At 53.5% G+C, this 23038-nt stretch overlaps 1 protein-coding gene across 5 annotated transcripts; it reads right to left on the bottom strand.

Moving 5' to 3' along the window:
• Window positions 1-614: 614 nt before the first annotated feature.
• On the bottom strand, window positions 615-22389 carry LOC105470819 (carboxypeptidase N subunit 2). 5 transcript variants are annotated; one of them, XR_011619518.1, is made up of 4 exons: window positions 22190-22388; window positions 4692-13804; window positions 2337-3699; window positions 615-1556 (listed from the first exon to the last, which is right to left on the bottom strand). XR_011619518.1 is itself a non-coding variant. In XM_011723084.3 (2 exons), exon 2 carries the CDS (start codon window positions 13799-13801, stop codon window positions 12164-12166), a length of 1638 nt encoding a protein of 545 aa, XP_011721386.2. In that variant the 5' UTR covers window positions 13802-13804; window positions 22190-22388; the 3' UTR covers window positions 4067-12163. The 5 variants fall into 5 exon arrangements, 1 of the variants encoding a protein (XP_011721386.2); XR_011619520.1 differs by lacking the exon at window positions 615-1556 and having other exon boundaries at window positions 1709-3699; window positions 4692-13801; window positions 22190-22389; XR_011619517.1 differs by lacking the exon at window positions 615-1556 and having other exon boundaries at window positions 1709-3699.
• Window positions 22390-23038: the final 649 nt, after the last annotated feature.

Raw genomic sequence — 23038 nt, 5'->3', positions numbered from 1 at the left:
CACACCACACACACAACCACACACAAGACCACACACCACACACAAAACCACCCACACCACACACACAACCCCACACACAACCACAGCCACACACACACCACACACACAACCACACACAACCACACAACGGTGTGGCTGAAGCCAGCAGGAATGAAAAGTCCTCCGGTGCCTCCCCTTCAAACAGCTCACACTCGTGCGGGTCACTGGCACGGCGCCCTCACGCGCGCGTCCGCAGAGTGCACCTGTCCCAGCGTGGCCAAGACAGCCTCGTTCACTAACCCTCTGTGGACGTTAGTCTGGACTGGGTCACCTCTGGACACGTGAGGACTTGCCTGTCCAGTGATAAAACTTCAGCACTTCCACTCCTTTGAGTGGAATTAGAGTGAAGAGTGAGTGGAATTAGAGTGAAGAGTGAGTGGAATTAGAGTGAAGAGTGAGTGGAATTAGAGTGAAGAGTAAGTGGAATTAGAGTGGCCGAGTGTAGCTCAGCGTGGGAGAGGTGCTGCTGCTGCTTTGAACAGAGGGTACTGGCAGCGGACGCGTTCACCCCCGCTCTTTTCAGCAGCCACTGTGCAGCGCGGTTCCGCCCCGGCTCCCACCTCCCGGCCCAGCTCTCTGCTGTCTCTACCCGGTGGTGTTCCCCGATGCCCCTTTGCCTGAGCGCGGAAGCGTGGGGAGTGGAAGCTGGCGATGGGAGCCGGTGGAGGCATGCGAGCCTCCTGTGCTTCAGGAAGGCAGCCCTGGAGACCTTCCAGATGCTTCCCAGGAAGGCCCCGCAGCAGCCACCACAGCCAGCACGTTTCTCTACTAGTTTTCCCCCTTCCCCATCTCATGGTCCTGCTCCCTGGGACCACAGTCCAACTGAACTGCATCCAAGTCCTTGCACCAAGCTCTACTTTCACGGGAATGCAAACTGAGACAGTATTATACCTGCTGTGACCTTTTCCAAGGTAGCTGGGGTCATCACTACTTCCCTCAGCTCTTACCTGTGCTGCTGTAGCGTGCTGCCCTCAGAAGTTACAAGGTACCTTCCGTGAAATGGCCCAGCTGTTCTTTGGGGGTTCATGTCCAATTTTGCCATTTTTCTATCGCTTTCTTTGTTGTTAACAAGGCTTCCTCCAGCAGGACCGCTACCTTCCTCCCAAATGATCATTTTTGTCTTTAATCTGCTATCACCTGGAAATCACATGACCAAACTTGATGGCCTGTGTCTGTCGTGAAGGCGAACAGATTCTGAAAGGAGGAATGTTCCTTGGAGCAGATGTGTGAGCTTTCATTTCATACATTGGAAATTGATTTTGGCTGCTCAGGAGATATTTTTATGTCCCTGGCTTAGAGCTCTATTGAGGAGAGGGTAGAGGCTGGATAGTCAAACATCGTATTGAGTTCGTTCATATATTTTAATTTAGCTATGGGATGTGTTTGTGGGTGAATGCAGTGGGTCTAATAATACTTCAAATGCCCTAGCGCCGTGCCTTGCCATTTATTAGCATACGCCGATTTCCAACTTTTACATCCAGTTTTTAAGACTCCAGGAGACTTCACAAGTGTGCCAGCTGCAGAGATGTGAAAACAACATCACACACCAAAAAAAAAAAAAAAAAAAAAAAAAAAAAAAAGGTGGCTTATATATTTCAGAGCAAAAATAAAATCAGTCCAGGGATTGAATACAAATCCCCCCCCATTCAGTCCCCAAGTCTCCCCCAGATGTCCCCTCTCCTCTCTGGAGAAGTTGCATGTCCCCTCTTGCAGGCAGCAGGAGGTACGTGTCCGTTTGGTCCTGGGAGGACTCCCTGGGACTCCTTGTGTAGAAAGAGTTCTGTGCTGGGGCTTGCTCCCTCCCCTGATCTGTGGGGCTCAGGGGCAGCCTCTGGTGCCTGGCTGATGGGCACAGCTGGCGAAGGCCACAGAGCAGCTGAGTGCTGGGGACAGGTGCAAGAGCAAACCCCAGCAGGTGTGTTGATCGTAATGACAGGGTCACTGACGCTGCCTCCCAAGTGTTTTCTGTGCTGCTGACAACTGGGGCGGGCGAAAGCACGTGGGAATTTGTTGTTGGAAAAACCTTTCCAATGTTTTTGGCTGTGGGCACCTCCCCAGGAGGGGTAGTGAATGGGCATTTCTTTCTTGGATGGGCTCAGCGTGCATCGTGGCTGTGGGCTCCCTGTTGGAGAGGAACTCGAAGTCCAGGCAAAGGGAGGTTTACAGGCCTATGATGGGGTTACATCCTGATCAACTCATTGTTAGTCCAAAATGTAAGTCAAAAATGCATTTAATACCCCAATAAATCTAGCATAAAGTCAGAAAATCGTAAGTTGAAGTCTCCAGGGGGGGATTACCTGTATTTCACTGGAACCGTGGCAAGAAGACCCCACAGACTGGCATTCTGGACATGGTTGCAGGTGAGAGGAGGGCTGCAGCTTGAGGGTCGCGGTGGCCGGAAAGGACCTGGGGATGTGAAACGCTGTCATCGAGGGCTGGCGTGCACACAGGAGGTTGATGGGGGTGTGGCTGCAGGCTGAGTGTCGTTGGCTGCAGAGAGGTTGGCGGGTTGAGAGTGTGGTCATGGAGCTCAGTGGCCTCAATGACACTCGATGTTCCTGAGGGTGGCGAAGCCTCAGCAGGGTTGGCTGTAAGCAAAGCAGGGCCCTTCGGCGAATTTCAGCTGTTGCACAGAGTGGCGGTGAGATGATGACAACTTCACCCACGTGGGAATCCTCTGAGGTCACCTGAGAAGGAATCTCGTGGATGAGAGCTTGGCTGGGGATGCAAAAGGCCCTGAGACAAGCTTACCACTTGATGGCCCCAGGGAGAGATTCCAAAAAAGTTTGCAAAAGAAGAAAATGCATCATCCTTTAAAGAGGCGATGTAATTGGCCTCCACGCTGAAATATGTGAGTTTCCCAAACCCATGATTCTCCAAGGAAGAACTGAAATCTGGGTATGAAAACTACTCAGCCTCTTGGTGGAGGGGTGCCTGGCAGAAGCTTGGATCTGTTCCAGCTGGGCCCTGCTCCCGGAAGAGCAGGCTTGCAGAACTGGCCTGGGCCAGTTCATTGAACTGAGTTTCCCCTGTGTGCCAGACTGGCCCAAAGAAGACATAAGAGGGAAGCTTCCCAGGGAGATTGCTTTCCAAAGTCATCATTTCCAATTCAAGGCATTTCTGGGAAAAGTTCCCATTGCCCTGAATGCTCGGTTCTACCAGGTACACAGGTTGTCCAGAATCCTGAGGGGTAGTATCTAATTCTGGTCTCTTTCAGCCAAGTGTACCAGGGTCGGCTGCTACCCTCGTCCCTTGGGCAGGAAAGAAATGTCAGTATTGCTTAGGAAGTTTCAGCAGCTCTCAAGGTTATCAAATGGTCTCTTCTTTGGATTCACCTGTCATTCCGAAGACTGGATTTTCATTTCTGCAGCGGGCAAGGTGGTGTCCGAGCCCCTTGGTAGCCCATCTCCAGAGACCCCTGAGCACAACAGGCCTTCCGGATTAGTAGAACGTCTGCTTCAAAGGGCTTAGCCAGAGCCTGCACAGGCCATTTTTTTCAACCTTGCAGGAGTATTAAGCTCCCCATCCAATCATAGGAATGTCCATGACCAGGAAATAGTTCTCTGAAGGCCGACTCCATAGTCTTTCAAATTTCCATGACAGCCAGCGTGGCGAAGAAATCTTGCAAAGGCTGTTGCTGGAATAATCCATCCTACAGGACTGGAATCAAAGGACACAGGCAGGCCAGCCACAGAGTCAAAAGAAAAAAAAATAGAAAGATGCCTGGATTCAGCGATGGATGAAAACTGCCAGGAAAAAGGCTTCCCAGCTACCGTGAGACCTCAGCCCCAGATCCCCAGCCCTGCAAGGAAGCACATCCTTCACGATGGCCCGCAATCCCAGCGTCTACGGCTCACAGATGGTGGAAGGGAAGGCTCTGCATTGTGTGAGCAACTACTTGTGAGAAGCGGCTCCTGGCGATGTTTAGACTGGGGCCGGGAGGACTGCCTGGGCCAGGAGGACTGCCTGGGCTGGGAGGACTGCCTGGGGCCGGGAGGACTGCCTGGGCTGGGAGGACTGCCTGGGGCCGGGAGGACTGCCTGGGTCGGGAGGACTGCCTGGGCCGGGAGGACTGCCTGAGCATCATGAAGACTGCTTCCACTTCCAAAGGGCTGTCTGGGGACAGGGGTGTCACTTGCCCAGGGCCAGCGGGAGTGTTACAGGGAGGCCTGCCCAGGGATGGCTGGGCTGCACAGAGAGGGACTGAGTTCATCATCACTGAGCACAACCAGCGGGCAAGGAGAGAGCAGAGAAGGTTCTTGAGGGGCCAGGCTAGATGGCTGCAGTCTGCCCTGAGTGGCGGCCAAGGGGTTCTGCTGCCCCCAGAGTGCTGAGAGTTTGGGCTCTGGCTGGGCCCCACCCTGGGGAGGTGCCCACCATTCTTCAGGCCAAGTGAGGGGGTGGGTGCCTGCCAGAGAGGTGGCACACCTCAGATGACTGGAGCAGGAGGTGGGACATCCACACGTCCACCCAGGCTTTCAGCTCCTAGTTACTCAGTAAAGATTTTGAGGCCTGGAGAGCGGGGGAGTGGCTTGTTCACAGGCACAGATCGCAAGTGAGGCAGAGCAGGAGCCACACATCAGGCTTCCTAACTGTGAGGGTCAATTTTAGGTGTCAACCTGAGTAAGCCACAGGGTACCCTGATGACACACCGTTCCCAGGTGTGTCTCTGAGGGCGTTTCCCGATGACGTTCACATTTGGAATGGTGGACTCAGCACAGCAGCTCCGCTCCCCAGCCAGCGCAGGTACCATCCAATCCACTGAGGACCTGAGTGAACAAAAAGGCAGAGGAAGGAGGAACTGCCCCGCGTCTTCCTGCCTCACTGCTGGAGCTGGGACATCTCATCTCCTGCCTTTGCACTAGGACTTATATCATCAGTTCCCCTGGTTCTCAGGTCTTGGGCCTTGGATGGAATTACACCACCAGTTTCCCTGGGTCTCCAGCTTACAGAACCTGAGATCGCTCAGCCTCTGCAATTCCAAGAGCCAATTCCTATCTATCCGTCATCCCATCATCTCTTGTTGGTTCTTTTTCTCTGGAGAACAGACTAACACACGAATCTGTCCTCTCCCTCCAAATGCAACTGGAATCTCTACTCCCCTTTACAAAGCTTCTCTGCTAAAGGATCTCTCACGCCACGGTGGGAAAGGGAGCCTCACACCCATAGCCTCCACCCCAGGAGGAAAACAGGGCCCGAAAACACCGGCAGGCCTCCTTTGATGAAGTCCATGCGGTTTTGCTCCTTCTGCTACTTTGAACTCTGAACCCCACCCCCACAGACCTAATGATTTCATGGCAAATCATTTGTAACACCTGCTTTAGTCTCCTGAAGAAAAACTTCACAGATAATATCATCAAACCTCGCAGAGAATTTAAAAATAAAACCTTCTATCTGTAATATTAACTCGAAGTCAAAGATAACTTGTAATAAAAAAATTCGCTTCCATGTGGAATGTTTGGCCAAGACCTCACTGACAGACTGGAAGTCGCTTTCACTCACAATGAGTAAAGGATGAATTTTTGTCCGTGTTTGACAGCTTGAAATCAGGGCTAAGTATGGCCTAGGGAAAAAAGATTCCCAAAGTGCTGAACAACTCTTGATAAAATCCCAAAGAAAACAAAGCCCAGTCTTCCCACGGTGCGCGTTGCCAGGTGCGGTCCTGAACCGCGCGTCCACGTGGCTGCAGGTGGCAGCAGGAGGCTCCCCGCTGAGACCCTCGCGCATGGGGTCCGCACCACATCGGCCTCTGGAGGTCGCAGGGGACGCCTGGAAGTCGCGGAGGGCGCGGGACGAGTCACTGTGCAGGACGTGGCAGCGCGGGAACGATCCGGAGCGCCCCAACGCTTCGCAGCCCCACCGGGTGGCGGGCGGACTGGCCTCCGCCCGGCCGCTCCTCGGTGAACCGCACTAAGCGAACCTGGCGCTTTTTCAGGCGTGCAGGAGACAGAAGTTGTGACGGCTCGGCATGCACGCCGGCAAGTAGCCCCCGGGTCACCGAGCCAATGTGCCCGTGTCCCTTCTGGGGGACCCGGTTCTGACTTTCCCGGAATAAGGCACCGCGCAGCGCCTGCGAGCGGAGCTGGGCGAACCCCTCGCTCGCCCTCCACGTCGGCCCGGGGCGCGTTCTTCCGTGAGACCACAAGGGGGCGCTCCGAGCCCGGGCTCGGGACCTTTGCAGGCGCAGGCTTAAAATGCTTGCAGGTGCGCGCGTGGTGCAAGCAGGCTGAGGGTGCCGGAAAGCATTCGTCCTTGGACTCGCATCGCGCCAGACTGTCTAATCTTTGAGGGCACCGTCCTGTTTTCCACCATCCACTGTTAGCACTGAACAATTGTGTCAATTGCATTTCCAGTCCTCCCAAACAATGCGATTCTGATATATAAACAGCGGTTTTAACGTTCTTCCGGAAACAGATCAACGGGAACAGGTAAAACAATTGGCCGGTACTTGCCTACCCCGTCCGCACCCACACCCACAGTTCTCTCTAGAACAATACTAACAAAAATAATAATGCAAGATAACAATTTTGGAGAACGTACCATGTGTCACTGTTGTGGGTAGTTTGTATAGATGCATTGATTTTATCGTCACCAATAACACTATGAGGTGGGTGCTATGTGATAAAAGTGTGGTGAGGACGCTGAGCCACAGACAGCTGAGTAACTTGCCCAGGGTTGCATGGCTGGCAAGTAGCAGGACATCACTAAAGAAGGTACAACATTCACAGCTTGCTGGAAGGGAGTCCTGCCTGCTGGAAGGAGGAGCTTTGGAATGACTTAGCCATCCTTTACTGTAAGAAACAGGCAGGCCGGGCGCGGTGGCTCAGGCCTGTAATCCCAGCACTTTGGGAGGCCGAGGCGGACGGATCACGTGGTCAAGAGATCAAGATTATCCTGGCCAATATGTTGAAACCCGGTCTCTACTAAAAATACAAAAATTAGCTGGGCATGGTGGCACGTGCCTGTAGTCCCAGCTACTTGGGAGGCTGAGGCAGGAGAATCGCTTGAACCCTGGAGGCAGAGGTTGCAGTGAGCCAAGATTGCGCCACTGCACTCCAGCCTGGCCACAGAGGGAGACTCCATCTAAAAAAAGAAAAAAAAAAAAAAAAGCAAGGCAGAGTGCACCCCCAGCTGCTGTTTCTTCAAAAATGCAAGATTTATGAGAGCACCAATGCTGATAAAATTAAAAACATTGGCCGGGAGTGGTGGCTCATGCCTGGAATCCCAGCACTTTGGGAGGCCGAGGCGAGCGGATTGCCTGAGGCCAGTCCATGACCAGCCTGGCCAACATGGCAAAACCCCATCTCTACTAAAAATACAAAAAAATAAAAAATAAAAATTAGCCCGGCGTGGTGGCGTGTGCCTGTAATCCCAGCTACTCGGGAGGCTGAAGCAGGGGAATTGCTTGAACCAGGGAGGTGGAGGTTGCAGTGAGCCAAGATCGTGCCACTGCACTCCAGCCTGGGTGACAGAACGAGACTCCATCTCAAAAAAAAAAAAAAAAAAATTAAAAACATCAACCAGAAAGAAAAACAAAATCCATGCAATATTTTTATACGTGATGTTTGTCACTTGTTTCATTCATGAATCCACCCAGAGCAGACACCAGGTGGGTGTGAGGAGGCTAGCATTGCCCAGTGCAAATTACACTGAACCTAGCCCTGGACAGTGCCTGAGACAAAATTCTGCCCTAAATTTTCAACCCTGGCCATGTGTTAGAATCGCTGGGGGAGACTTAAACAAAACGATATCTGGGTAACCCCAGTGTTAGACAAGCAAGAGCCTAAAAGAGACAGAGTAAGATCACCTGAAAATCAACTCCATCTTGAAGCTAGCAAGGCACATTCCTTGCCAATCACGACCCATGGTCCTGAGATGTTTACAGCTAAGGAAGCAGCTCGACAATGGCCTGCAAAGACGCAAGGACAAACTCCTACAACCACAGAGTGTCCAGGTGTCCCAGTACCCATGAGGACTAAGCTCTGATTTTTCATCTTCCCCAAATTCCTACCTAAGGGGTCTGGGGAGTTGCGCCTTACAAATCATAAATTCTCATCAGATGGGTTTTATTTGACCCTGTATATCGTGACTTACTTTTTAATCTGATTATGGCATAATCAGGAAAAAATATTTAACCCCCAAAATATATTTCCTTGCCCTGCCTTGAAATTGCCCTGCAGAGTCTCTTGTGGGAAAATCCATGTCCTATAGAGAATCCCTTTCCCATTTGTTTTCCTTCCTTTCTTTCCAGATCCAGGAGATCATCAACTAAGAGCCAGGCACCCTTTTAGGTCAGATAAGAAACATTTTATAACCTGCTCTCTCTCTCTCTGAAGTCCGCTGAGGGCTTCCTCTGCGCTATAAAACTTGGTCTCCACAATCATTATTCTCACCTGAACATTCCTTTCCATTGATCCCAGGTCTTCAGCTAAACTCAACCAATTGTCAACGAGAAAATGTTTAAATTTACCTACAGCCTGGAAGCCCCCCACTGGCTTCGGGTTGTCCTGCCTTTCTGAACCAAACCAATGTATTTCTTAAATGTGTCTGACTGATGTCTCCTGCCTCCCTAAAATGTATGAAACCAAGCTGCACCAGACCCCCTTGGGCACGTTCTCGGGACCTCCTGAGGGCTGTGTCATGAGCCATGGTCACTCATATTTGGCTCAGAATAAATCTCTTAAAATATTTCACAGAGTTTGACTCTTTTCGTCAACACCCATAGCAATATACGCTTTCAGGAAAATTATAGTTATGCTTTGATGTGCTTACATATGCTGAATGTCAAGGATCGTTTCCTTTAAATCAATAAAATAATAAATGTTGTCATGTGGTATCAGCCATCCACATGTAGTCACAGCTGAGTTTAGTCTTTCATAGACAAGGCCCCTATATAAGAAAAACTTAAAGGCAACGCGTTCCTCTGCTTGCCTTCTGAAGACGCCCTGCCCTGTAAGGGAGTAGCTTTCAATAAAATGTCTCTTCTCACTGCACTCAGTGACTTGCCTTGAACTCCTTCCTGCGTGAGATCCAAGAACCCTCTTTGGGGTCTGGATTGAGACCGTTTTCTGGTCACACGACCACCAGAGATTCTGGCTAATTGAATCAGAATCTCAGAAAATGGGCCCCAGGCACCGGCGTTTTGCTTTTTGTCATTACCGGTTTTTAAAAGCCTCCCCAAGGGTTCAACCAGCATTGAGAGCCAATCTCCTTCTTATACAGAGGAGGAAACTGGGGCCCAGAGAGGAGCTGCAATTTGCCAAAGGCTGAAGAATGTGAAGAAAAGAGGTGTGGGTGCCGGGCGCGGTGGTTCACGCCTGTAATCTTAGCACTTTGGGAGGCTGAGGCGGGCGGATCACGAGGTCAGGAGTTCGAGATCATCCTGGCCAACATGGGAACCCTGTCTCTACTAAAAATACAAAAAAAAAAAAAAATAGCTGAGTGTGGTGGCATGTGCCTGTAATCCCAGCTACTCAGGAGGCTGAGGCAGGAGAACTGCTTGTCCCGGGACCCGGGAGGTGGAGGTTGCGGTGAGCCAAGATCACGCCATTGCACTCCAGCCTGGGCAACAAGAGTGAAACTCTGTCTCAAAAAAAAAGAAAAGCAAAGCGGTGTGGGATCTGCGTGTGCTGAGTTCTAGTCCAGAACCCATGGAAAACGTTAATGCTAGGCCAGACCAGACACATCACCAGGAGACGGGGCATGAGGCACCCTGGGGAGCAGGGCACGTCGGGAGCTGCTTCTTCGCCCATCTCTCCTCGGCCTGAGCTGGCTGTTGGCCATGCTGTTTCCCCAACATCATTTGGCAGAGAAAAATTCTGATGTTGTAATTTAACGCAGGGTTATGTTTTGAGGGGAAAATTTAATTGAGAGAAATATCTGCTGGATTTTCCTATCCCTTTATCCCTGCCAGCGGACAGTACGTGTCTGTTGCTCAGACAGGAGTTCGGGCGATGGGGATTTCCGAAGCTCCTGCTACGTGCTAGACATGGAGTCACTTTCCCAGAGAGTGGCAACACATCCAGGCGGGAGCCAGAGCCCACGGCCAAGATCCCCAGTCTTGGAAGGGTCTGGGCAAGGTCATTCTTAAACCAAGTGAATTTGGGAGTCTTGCCCCCTCTTCTGCATGACCTTCAGTAACTGCCTGGCCCCCTTCATCAACACGCACACTCCTCCCTCCACCCCAGGGCCCTGCAGAATCAGCTCCGTCTGGGCTTCCAGCCTTATGTCTTCCTCCTCGTCCCCCTTCCACAGCCCTGACCCCTCGTCCTTGCCCTTCCTCATCCCTTAGCTCAGGCTCTTCTTGCACAAGTTTCCAGCTCTCCCCGGAGCCCTTCTTAAGGCCCAAGATCCAATGCAGCCTTTCTCGTGGCCAGTGCTTCCCGCTGCTTCACCTCCTCTGAACTTCCCAACACTGGCCTGTGCTGACCTTTCTGCCTTGTGTTTTCATCCCATGTGGCTGATTTCTCCCGGTGGCCAGGAGCTCCTGGGGGCCTGCTGTACGTCTGGTTCCCTTCTCCCTCCCTGCCCGAGCCTTTTTCCCAGGCCAGCCACAATACAGCCGGAAGCCAGGCAGAAGGCTGTGCAGTGGCTCAGCCCAGGGCTACAAAGCATCTGGGAGCAGAAGGGGAGGAGCAGCTAGAGGGAGGCTCAGAGGCTGGAAGCCTGAGCATTCGGGGACTCCTTGGCTCTGAGGACTGAAGGGGAGGAGTGAGTGGAGAACACGCCCAGCTCCTGGGCTGGTCAATGCGCTGATGAGAATCAGGGAGAGTAGGGGACAGAGCCTTGTTAGACGTATCTGTGGTCAACAGGAGGACATGGGGCTCTGTGCAGGGGGTATCAGCCTGGGCCTGAAAAGAGCCGAGCACAGAGGAGAGCTGGGCTCATTGCCAAAGAAGAGGCATCCACACAGGGGTGCATGGGAGGCTGCCCAGGGCATGGGAGGGCAGCGATCCCTGAGATGAAGCTGCAGGAGGTGGCCCAGGAGGGTTGCAGGGGTGGCCGAGCTGGGTAAGAGGCCGGGTGCGGTGGCTCACGCCTGTAATCCCAACACTTTGAGAGGCTGAGGCATGTGGATTATCTGAGGTCAGGAGTTTGAGACCAGCCTGACCAATATGGTGATGAAACACCGTCTCTACTAAAACTACAAATATTAGCCGGGTGTGGTGGCTGGTGCCTGTAATCCCAGCTACTCGGGAGGCTGAGGCAGGAGAACTGCTTGAACATGGGAGGGGGAGGCTGCAGTGAGCCAAGATCGCACCACTGCACTCCAGCCTGGGCAACAAGAGCGAAACTCCATCTCAAAAAAGAAAAAAATGAAAAAACAAGGGAGAACAACGCTAGTGAGTGAGCCGCTTGTACTCAGCTGCTGTGAGAATGAAGCCGCCGCCCGGCCGGCCCAGGCTGCCCCTACACCTCAAACCTTTTCCTCCTCCTCAGCAGCAGCCGTCCTGTGTGCTGAGCAGGCGAACCCGCCCTCCGCTCTGGGGGCTCTGTGTCACAAGCCGAGCATCTGCCGTTTCCCTTCCCGGGGCTTCGTTTTATCTCAGTTTCTCCTGGGCGCAGCGTGGAGGTGGGTGCTGGCCACAGGGTCACCCACACACCAGTCAGAACCCTGCCCCTATGCTTTCTGACCATCTCTGCGTCTGTCACATCCTTTATTTCTCTATACCAATTTAAAACACAATTTCAGGGAGAGACACTGAAACAGACATTGGGCTTGTGAGCCAGATCAGAAGGCAGTGGCCTCCACTTTGTATCTCTGGGATGCAGTGAGTAGACCTCAAGGTGTGGGCGAGAGCGGGTGGGTGTTACAGAATGGGGAAGCAACAGGGCTGAGGATATTTTATCCTCCAGGCCGTGGTGCAGCCTTCGAGGGTGCTTTGCAAAGCATAAGGATGGCCTTGTTAGGCCGCACACTCCGGGAGAAGCAATGAAGGAAGAGGGGGAGGAGGAGACCCTGATTAGTGGAGCAGACCAGACTCCACTCCCTCATCTTGGGGGTGCAACCCTGTCCCTTGCATGTGAAAAGCCAAGGCTTCGGAGACTCAGCTCCTCTCTGCCCCCACCTGTTGCCTGGTCAAGCCCCAGAGGCCGCCTTCCCCAGCTCCTGTATGCCCTGCTACTAGGGCCCGGCTGCCCGAGCCTCGATAGACACAGTGAGCCGCAGAGAACCGCAGCTCGACCTCAGGTCCCACTCCTGACTAGCATTGTACAGCAGTCCCAGGGAGCCCTGCCGAGGAGATAGCTGGACGTTCAGCCAGCGACACCGGGCCTGGTCACAGGCGAGCACCACGGTGCCCTCGGGGTTGCTGTAGGTGCACTGGCTCCGGGCTGCCCTTTCCGACACAGCCAGATCCCAGCTGCCCCCTGCCTTGTTGTCGTCCAGCCACGTGACCTGGAAGCCCAGGCGGTCCCGGGTGACGGGACACACCAGCTGCTTCTCATTCAAGGCGGGCACCACCTGGCCTTTGAGGTAGGCAGGGCCGGCGCAGTAGGTCTGGATGTTCAGGAGCCGGTCGGTGTACTGCTGCAGCCAGTTGAAGAGGTAGGCCAGGTGGCAGTCACACTGCCAGGGGTTGCCGTGCAGGGCCAGGTTGAACAGGTTGTAGTTGGTGTCGAAGATGCCCTCCGGAAGTGTAGTCAGCTGGTTCTTGGAGAGGCTGAGCAGCTCCAGCTTGGACAGGTTCTGGAAGAGGGCTGGGTGCAGGACTGTCAGGTTGTTGCTGCTCAGGTAGAGCTTGACCAGCTCCTCCAGGTCTCTGAAGATGCCAGCTGGGAGGTGGGCAATGGCATTGTATGAGAGCATGAGGGAACGCAGGTTGGACAGGTGGGCAAAGGCGCCCTCAGCGAGCGTCTCCAGCTGGTTATGGGTCAGAGACAGGCCGACCAGGTGTGGGGTGTGGGCAAAGAGGCCGGCAGGCAGGACCCGAAGCATGTTCCCCTGCAAGCTCAGAAAGGTCAGATTCCCCAGGGAGGCGAAGATGGAGAGTGGCAGGTGCGTGATGGCATTGTGCTGCAGCCACAGCCTCTCCAGGCGGAAGAGTTGGGAGAACACCCGAGGGGGCAGCTCCGAGATCTTGTTGCTGTCCAGGAAGAGCTCCTGCAGGCTGCCCAGTCTGGCGAACACGCCCTGGGGGAGGCCAGAGAGCACGTTGTTGCTCAGCTTCAGGGTCTGCAGGCTGGTGAGTGGGTGGAACAGCTCCTCTGGGAGCTGGGCCAGGAGGTTCTGGGCCAGGTTGAGTGTCTTCAGATGGGTCAGAGGCTGGAAGAGCCTCCTGGGCAGGGCCTGGAGCCGGTTCCCCTGCAGGTGGAGGGACTCCAGGGCAGCCATGTCCTGGAAGAGGCCCTCGAGCAGAGCCTCCAGCATGTTGAAGTTGAGGGTGAGCTTGCCCAGCGAGGTCAGGTTGGAGAAGGTGTTGGCGCTGAGGTTCAAGAAGCTGCTGCCTGTGATCTCCAGGTCCTCCAGCCTGGGCAGCCCCCCGAAGGCATCCGGCCTAAACTGGCAGAGCTGAGTGTTGAGGAAGACCACCTTGGTCAAGTTGGGGTTGCTGCCAAAGGCTCTGGTTTCCACCGTAGTGAACGAGGTCTCCACAAAGACGATGTTTGTGGTGTGTGGCGGGATGTCCGGCGGGATGGCGGCCAGCTCCTCGTCTGAGCAGAACACCTCCCGGACAAAGCAGTCGCAACCCACGGGGCAGGGCTGGGCAGGCCTGGCCAGGAGCAGGAGGGAGGCCCAGAGCAGCCAGGCTCCAGTGAGCATCTTCTAGATTCGAGGATGGAGAGAAAACAGGAAGGGAAACTTGATCATCACACAGCATGGCACAGTGACCAGGGCACTGGACCGCGAGCTCGAACATGCGGCAGGACAAAGACGCAGGGCTTTGGGGCTTCCTGTGTTCTTTCCAGATTGGGGAAAGAAGCGGAAAAGAGACAAAAAGGCATGGAAGAGAGGCATAAAAGGAGACCATGGGCATTGTGGCATTTTCAAAGATAATATATAGGATATGGACAGATTATTCCTGAGTTGGAAGTTCCTAGACCATAACTCTTCCTGAGTTTCCATATCTCAGCACACATCAGAGCCAAATGATGCGGAGATCCTGGCACCTGCTCTTTGCACAGTTGGTGGAGGGGGAGGGCAGCCACAGAGACGAGATGGCTCCTCGAACTGCTGCTGAAATGCGCTCCCCCTGCCCACCTGTGCCCACTCCTCCACGGCGGGGCCCGAGGAGCTTTCCAACATCATGTGGACAGAAGGACCCCAGACCTGGGGATTCTACAGAACAGTAGATTTCTTTAAAATGCTCCAAAATTCTTTAGATTTTCTTTACTGTTTTTTAAAAAAAATTTAAAAAACAGTAGATTTTCTAGCATCTACTCACAGGTCACAGATTGGTGATGCACCTCACAAATACGTTTTCTTTATTCCTCAGTGACATTTTTCATATACGAATCAGTAGCCAACATGTAAAAATTGGAAAACGTCACGGTAAAGGTCTAGGTTTCAGAGTGAACTGGGGACAGTGGGTCCATCTTTCCACGTAGCAAGACCAGCTGGGGCTTCGTGGCCCCTGCCCTGTTAGAGGGTGTGTGCCCTCCAGGCCGCCCCTGTTCCCACGCACAGCACTTATTCACATGGCTTGGAGTGCTCTTAATTCCATGAGTTCAAATCTTAGGTCCATCGCTTTCCAGCTACGTGACCTTGGGCTTGTTGCTTAATCCATCAGTGCTTCAGTTTCCTTATCTGTACAATGGGGATTATAATAGTCCCTACCACATGAGGGTAATTGTTAGGGATTAAGTGAGTACATATAGGTAACAGTTTTACATCAGGATCTGGCATAGAGTGAGTAATTAATCAACCTCATTAACTATCGTTAAAGGTTGCAAGCTACCTTATTATAGAAAACGTTATTTGAACACCAAAAAAAAAAAAAAAAAAAAATTGAAAACAAAATGCTCTTTAGACGGAATACACTTGAATGTACCAACAATTAAAAAAAGAAAGAAGCCCTTTCACAACATACTCCTAATTTTTCTTAATTAACTTCTTCTCAGTAAAAGGGGTCTGCGAAAGGGGTTCCCCAGTTGCAGAATCTGGGTACCAAGCCCTCTTCGCTGGCTGTCTCTCTGCTGCCCTCTGCTGGTGCCTCCTCCACCTGGAGATTCTGCTTCCGGCTGAAGGTCTCCCATTAAACTCATAGGCTTAGGACCCAGTGCTTAGGGGAGCCCCCTTTACTCTCCCACTCAGTCACTCAGTGACTCTCAGTCCTTCCAGGAATGTTCTGCCTCATCAGTAGAGAAGGAACAACTTCTCCCTGAGAAAATGCACACCTTCCTTTAGGCTGCTCTAAGGCATGCATAGCTAAGTGAGCTTGGGGAGGCGGTAAGGAAAGTCTCTACCAGTAATAACCGCTGGCCTGGGATTAGAATCTGACTCCTGCGGCTGGGCGTACACCCGCCTGGTGTGAGCGGCTGGAGAGCTCCACCTCTAGTCCCAGCACTTTGAAAGTTCAAGGCAGGTGGATCATGAGGTCAGGAGTTCCAGACCAGCCTGGCCAAGATGGTGAAACTCCGTCTCTACTAAAAACTACAAAAATTAGCCAGATGTGGTGGCACACATCTGTAATCCCAGCTACTCAGGAGGCTGAGGCAGGAGAATCGCTTGAACCCGGGTGGCAGAGGTTGCAGTGAGCCGAGATCGTGCCACTGCACTCCAGCCTGGGCGCTGGACTCCATCTCATAAATAAATAAATAGAATCTGACTTCTGCAATCACCTCTTCCAGGAAAAGGAAAATGTCCTTGCCACTTAGGACATGTGAGGGAATGGAACAAGCCTCAGGCAAGCGTGTGCCTCCTGGCTCTGTGTCCCTAGACCCCAGCTACAGAGCTAGCATGAGACTAGAAACAGAAAGCAGTGGACCTGGCTGAAGAGGATTGGGGTAGCCACTGTCCCCCGACACACACCACACAGGCACACAGCTGCCACTAGCACCTGGCCTGCCCCTGAGGCACCTACGCAAAGCCCCTAGGGGTCCTGAAAGAAGCCGCCCTGGACCCTAGGAAGGAGGACCTGGAGAACGTGTCTCCACTTTAACACTCAGTATAGGCACCAAAATGATGGGTTTTCATGGCAGTCTGTTCTGTGTACTCGTCTGTCTATGCCCAGAGCAGCAGTGACTTCCTCTGGGCTCAGGCAGGTTTTGTTGAATGGAGCTCTCCAAGGCTGGGAAGAGCAGCGTGGGAGGCAGAGCCACCTCCCCTGGGATGCGCAACCCCAGAATGAGCGACCCCCAGCCAGGCTGCCAGAGCCGCCTCGATTCCTCCCGAGAGTAAGAGGGGAGCAATTGTGTTTAATTTTGTTATTTTTTGAGGCAGAACTTCACTCTGTTATCCAGGCTGGAATGCAGTGGCACGATCATAGCTCACTGCAGCCTCAATCCCCTGGATGGAAGTGATCCTCCTGCCTCAGCCTCCAGAGTGGCTGGGACTACAGGCGTACACCACTGTGCCTGGTGAGTTCTGATTTTTAACATGCAGTAATATCATCATGGTGCCAGTCCCCCTCCCTTGCTAGCCCCATTGGTCATTGTTTCTCAAAGGCTATTTCCAGAAAGTACTCCCCTGGAACGATGGGCCAGATAATGCTGGGGCTTGCAGGTCCCGAGACCATCCGGCCTCCTCGCAGGGAGAGTGAGGCAAGGCCCCGGGCTCTTCACAGCAGGGCTTGGCTTGTGGCGCCCAGATCTCCTGGTTTTGTTCATCACTCCTGCCAGGAAAACAGGCCAAAGCCGGAGTTGCACCGTGGGACGCTCAAGCCCGCTGGGGGGAGTGTACCCCTCTGCTGAGCAAGCTGAGTGCTCCCAGGCCTCCCTGGGTCTGCGCCTCTCACTTTTAATCCACTGTCATTTAGAAAGAATGTGCTTCCCACATTTCCAACAAAGGAAGGAGCTCTAGGATTCAAGCCTTGAACCAAAACCATGGCACTGGTGGCACAGAAAGTCAAGTGCAGGCAAATCAGCTACGGCTGGGGAGACGCAGGCAGAGGGAGAGGCAGCTCCGTGATGCGGGGGCTTGGCTGAGGGGTCAGTTCCCGCCTGCCGGTTCCCAAAGCTCCCGCACATACATCTTGATCCTCAGCACAAACCTAGAAGTGCCCAGGACAGGGAGACTGGGGCCCCCAGAGCTACAGCGACTGGCCCCAGGGCACACACACAGAAGCGAGGGGCCAGGGCCAGTCCCGACAGCCCGGGCTCTGCGGGGTCCTTGCCATGACACCACCAGGCTGTCCCAGGGCAGTGGAGTGGGTGGGGTGGGCAGGCCCCCTCCTCGTACCTGCAGGTCCCAGGGAGAACGTCGTCTACCTGGAACTCCACCCATTGTCTGTTCCCTTCTCTTCCCCCCGACTCTCCTGCACTGTGAGTGGAGACCCCACACACATCGCCCCTCGGCACCCCACAGGCCGAAGACTGTGCACTTCTGGGGCATGGTCAACCTAGGGAAGACGGACCCAGGGAGGCAGCCCACACAGACTGGGGTTCTGGGTACCCAGACCGTGGTTTAAAATGGGGGCACAGCCTCCAGATGGGCATGTGCCGCCGGCACCCCTTGGAGGTGGTATCATGGGGGGAGGAGGGCCAGAACAGGGCCCTCTAAGTTCAGGGCAAGACCCCTCTTACCTGGGTCTACTGGGGCAGGAGGCGGGGAGGCAGGGATGATTTCACAGTGAGGGCGCAGAACACTGACAGTTTGCAGACGGTCCACGCCCCGCCCGAGCCCCCTCACCTCACTCTGGAGTGGCGACGAGTCAGACAGCCTGGGTTCAATCCTAACTCCCCTCCAGCTTAGCTCTGTGGCTTTGACTGCATGGCTTAACCTCTCTGTGTTTCACTTTCCTCCTCTTCAAAACAGTGAGCACAGTACTACCTTCCTGGTGGGGATGTTGTGAGGATGGAATGAGAAAATGCATGAAAAGCTCCAAGCTCAGGCCCTGGCACACGGCAGGTGCTCGGCAACGTTAGTGACCCCGATATTCCGAGCAGTGCAGCCCCAGCTCTGTGCTGAAGCAGTTACGGGTTCGCTAGGCAGAAACCCATGAGACCATCCAACCACCCCGCTGTGGGCCGGTGAGACACCGCTCCACAGCACTCCTCCTAGCGCTTTCCTCCAGCCAAGGGAAAGAGCTAGAAGGTTTAGGGGAGCACAGATTCTGAGGGCTCTGGCTGGGAGGCTTTGGACTTGGGCCGCTTCCCCAGCCTGCCCTCAAGAAAGCAGGTCACTGGGGAGCTCTGGAGACGGAAGCGCCCCTCCCTGGGAACCATGGAGGCTGGTCCCAAGGGCCACAGCGGGGCGGCAGCCAGAGGCTTTCTGCTCCTCGTCTGGGAATAAGACCAGCAAATGCCCACAAAAATGTTCCACACTTTCGGCAAGCCAAGAAGTCTGGCTTTTTAAATGGTTTTTTTGGGGGGAGAGGGAGGGTTTGGCTGGGTGCAAACGAGCTCCTTCCTCTCCTCAGATTGCTCTTGGGAGGGTACATCTCTGTGCATGCCTCCAGCCAGTCTGTCATCCACCACAGAGCTAAGCCTCACTTCTTCCAGAGGCGGATGGGACCTAGAATGGGGCCTAGAACCCTGGCCCCAGACACCCAGGGACTGCTACCCGACGCTGGCTCCACGGATGTCTGCCTCGCCAGCGGGCCTGGATTTGGCCACTTGGGCTCCAGCTCAGCTGGAAGCACAAAGAGGGGCTTCTGAGACTCGTCCAGAGTCCCTGGCTGCCTCATCTGGTCCTCTAAGAAGACCTGCCACTGCCCAAACCTGGTCCCCTCTCTTCTCAATCCAGCAACATAAGTCCAATGGCTGAGACCTGCCGCTGCCCAAACCTGGTCCCCGCTCTTCTCAATCCAGCAACATAAGTCCAATGGCTGAGACCTGCCGCTGCCCAAACCTGGTCCCCGCTCTTCTCAATCCAGCAACATAAGTCCAATGGCTGAGACCTGCCGCTGCCCAAACCTGGTCCCCACTCTTCTCAATCCAGCAACATAAGTCCAATGGCTGAGACCTGCCGCTGCCCAAACCTGGTCCCCTCTCTTCTCAGTCCAGCAACATAAGTCCAATGGCTGAGACCTGCCGCTCCCCAAACCTGGTCCCCTCTCTTCTCAGTCCAGCAACATAAGTCCAATGGCTGAGGCGGTCGGGCTTGCGCCGGGTCCCAGCCTCTGCTCCTGCCCTGGCCAGCCCACCCCATCTGCGGCCCAGTTGTGTCCCAGGGAGTGAAGCCACCTCTCAGAGCCCCAGCCTCGGCGTCTGTAAACCCAGAACGACCACGATAACAATAACCATCATAATACCTCAATCATAGCATTGTTAGGGCTATTGTGGCTCTTAAATGAGGTAACAGGCATCAGGCCACAGCAACAAAATAGAAACAACCTAAATGTCCAACATGAGGGATTGGTTACATGAATCATGCTACACGGAGATAATGGAAACCTTCTCCGCTATCTTTAAAACTATATTATAGGCTGGGTTCAGTGGCTCCTGCCTGTCATCCCAGCACTTTGGGCGGCGGAGGCAGGAGGATCGCTTGAGGCCAGGAGTTTGAAATCAGCCTGGGCAACATGGTAACAGCTCAGCTCTACAAAAAAATTATAAAAATTAGCCAAGCACAGTGGTGCATGCTTGCAGTCTCAGCTACTTGAGAGGCTGAGGTGGGAGGATGGCTCGAGCCCGGGAGGTCGAGGCTGCAGTAAGTGGTGATTGCTCTACCGCACTCCAGCCTGGGAAACAGGGGGAGACCTTGTCTCAAAAAAAATAGAATAAAAAATAAAATTTTAAACAAAAAGAAAATTTATTACAGATGTGTATTTATTGACAAGATGCTTGCAATATCTTAAGTGAAATATATGAAGTCTCGGAATGCTACTTTTCCATGTTTAAGGTGTATTTGTGCACAGAAAACACAATAGAAGCTTATGCACCAAATATTTGTGGTGGGGTCTGGCACTGTGGTTCACACCTGTGATCCCAGCATTTTGGGAGGCCAAGGCGGGCAGATCACCTGAGATCAGGAGTTCAAGACCAGCCTGGACAACATGGTGAAACCCCATCTCTACCAAAAATACAAAAATTAACTGGGCATGGTGGCACACGCATGTAATCCCAGCTACTCAGGAGGCTGAGGCAGGAGAATCGCTAGAAACCGGGAGGCAGAGGTTGCGGTAAGCCGAGATCGCACCACTGCACTCCAGCCTGGGCAACAAGAATGAAACTCTGTCTCAAAGGAAAAAAAAATTGTGGTCATTACTTCTGAAAAAGCGAATCGTGGATGATTTTTATTTTTTCCTTCTGCCTAAAAATGTATGTTCCACATTTTTACGAGAGAAACATATCACTTTTGCGGTAAGGTTGAAACCTATTTTATTCTAAATATCGAGATAAATGTGTAAAATGCACAGCACAGTTCCACACACATAGTAGGGGCTTACTTGACTCTTTCCTTCCTGAAAGTGATGTTGCAAAGGCCCAGGGGAGCTTATCTATCAGCCGTGTTAGCTTCTGGAAGAGACGACAGCTGACAGGTTGAACTAAGAGGCGGTTGTGAACTGGGCACTGTGCGACCCTCCCAATTTATACCCACCCTCTCAGGCCAGTGGACGTCACACTTCCCCCATGAAGCCTTCCTTGACTATCTTCTTCTTTTTTTTTTTTTTTTTTTTTTTTTTTTGAGATAGAGTTTCACTCTTGTCGCCCAGGCTAGAGTGCAGTGATGCCATCTCGGCTCACTGCAACCTCCGCCTCCCAGGTTCAAGCGATTCTCCAGCCTCAGCCTCCCGAGTAGTTGGGATTACAGGCACCTGCCACCACATCTGGCTAATTTTTGTATTTTTAGTAGAGATGGGGTTTCCCCATGTTGGCCAGGCTGGTCTCAAACTCCTGACCTCAGGTGATCCACCCGCCTTGGTCTCCCAAAGTGCTGGGATTAGAGGCGTGAGCCACCGCGCCCGACCCTTTCTTGGGTCCTCAGATCCCTCTTGTACTGTGTTGAATGTTGCGCTCTTCCGCTGTTTTCTATTCAGTTGCACCCATCCGAGTGAGCCCGTGGTACTGCAGCCTTGCTGTGGCGTCTCTGCAAGCAGCTCTGCACCCCAGCACCCGGCTCAGGGCTGGGCACTGAGAAGGCAGCCAGGCTCTGTGTGCTGAATTGAAGGGAATGTGTTTGGTGGCTGTCAGTGACTTCGCATCTCAGGCCTGACTCTCATCCTGCTTAGTAGCAGGGGAAAACACGTCAGCTCTGCCAGTGCCACAAACTGGGATCAGATTCTGATGCCATCACCTACGAGCCATGTGGGCTTGGGCAAATCACTCCAACACTCTAAGCCTCAGGTTTTCCACCGTTAATTATCACCTCTGCCCTCAGGGTTAAAATTAGCACTCCACTGGATAATAGAGAGGCTAAATAAGAGAGTAAATACAAAGCCCTTAACACAGTGCCTGGCAAATACTGAATATTCAATAAAAGGTGGCTCCCCGCAGGTTTATATGACCATAAACTTTATCATATGAGCCAGCAGGCTTCTGGGAGGGAAACGAGGAGCTAGTCATCCTCGGGCCTGAGCTGGGTGCCGTGGTATGCGCTGTAATCCCAGCTACTCAGCAGGCTGGGTGGTAGGATCGCTTGAAGCCAGGAGTTCAAGACCAGCCTGAGCAACATAACAAGACCTCATCTCGAAAAACAACAATAATTATCTTAATTAATAATATTTAGTATTAATATAATATTAATAAATAATCAGTAATACTATTTATTATTGTTATGCCAAGATGACAAGTATAAACTAGGCAGAACCAGGCCAACCTGGACATCTGGTCACCCTGCTTATCTTCTACTCACTACTAGCTCCCTGCAGGCCGGGACCGGCTGGTTCTCATCTCACAACCCCCGCCCCCGCCCCACCTGCCTCCTGCCTCTTCCCAGCAGGGCCCTGGCCGAGCACCTAGGGGACTTCTCCTCCCAGGGCGGGGGCCCCCTGGAACGGCAGCCTGCCTGGAGCTGGGGAACGCTCTGAAACGGGGAGACCGCAAGTTCCCGTTCCTGCCCCCGTGTCCCTGCAGACCCAGGAGCCCTTTAGCGAGCCCAGGAGCCTACCGTGAGGCCGAGCGGGTGGCGCCGGGCTGCCCTGTCTTCCTGAGGAGCAGAGAGGAGTCTGGTGTGGCCTGTGGTCAGCTCAATCCAGCCCCAGCGCTGATCAAAGTTCCAGGCAGTGGTTCCTCCCCTCACGTGGCCCCAGCGTCCCAGAATGTCACCCGGGTCACAGGACGGGAGACGGCCTTGGCAAGGCCTCTGAAGATTACAAAACGACCCTGAACTCCTCCCACCTACAGAGCCCTCGCGGGGCCAAAATCCCACCGAGGCCGCAGGGTTGGTACCTTCAGGACCCCAGGGACACAGCAAGCCCTAGAGACACCCGCAGGCGGCTGGGTTGGTGAGGCCTGGGATGGGGTCCACGTTCACACCCACCCCTGTGGGCAGAGGCAGAAGCACTGGGAGCCTGCCCTCAGCCTCGGGCCCCTGCTCTGCTCTCAGCGCCCGGAGGCATTCCAAGAGGGCTGTGGATTTGTTGCTTTGTCTTGTGTTTGTTTGATGAATGAATTCTCTAACCCCTTCCTGAGTTAGAAGGGTGAAAAGCTATAGGGAGATGAATTGGGGCCCAATGTGGAGAGGAGCGCTCACACACTCAGGGCTGTCCCAGGATGAAAGATGCGGCTTTGGAAGGGAGGGAGTTTCCCGTCTCTGGAGGTGTGGAACCAGGGCTGCAGGACACGCGAAGTGTGTGTGTGGTGAGTGCGTGCGTGTGGGTGTGTGTGAAGTGGGTGTGTGAGTAGGTGTGTGAGTGGGTGTAGGAGTGTATGTGTGTGTGGGTGTAGGGGTGTGTGGTGAGCGTGTGTGTGGGTGTGGGGTGTGTGTAAGTGGGTGTATGTGAGTGGGTGTAGGGGT

This window comes from Macaca nemestrina, chromosome 2 (assembly GCF_043159975.1).
Source record: "Macaca nemestrina isolate mMacNem1 chromosome 2, mMacNem.hap1, whole genome shotgun sequence".
NCBI lineage: Eukaryota > Metazoa > Chordata > Mammalia > Primates > Cercopithecidae > Macaca > Macaca nemestrina.
This window is presented reverse-complemented; position numbering and strand designations above follow the sequence as displayed.

What these genes read in the sequence shown, in the direction of transcription:
- LOC105470819 (XM_011723084.3), bottom strand. Translation starts at nt 13,801, where the DNA reads ATGCTCACTGGAGCCTGGCTGCTCTGGGCCTCCCTCCTGCTCCTGGCC.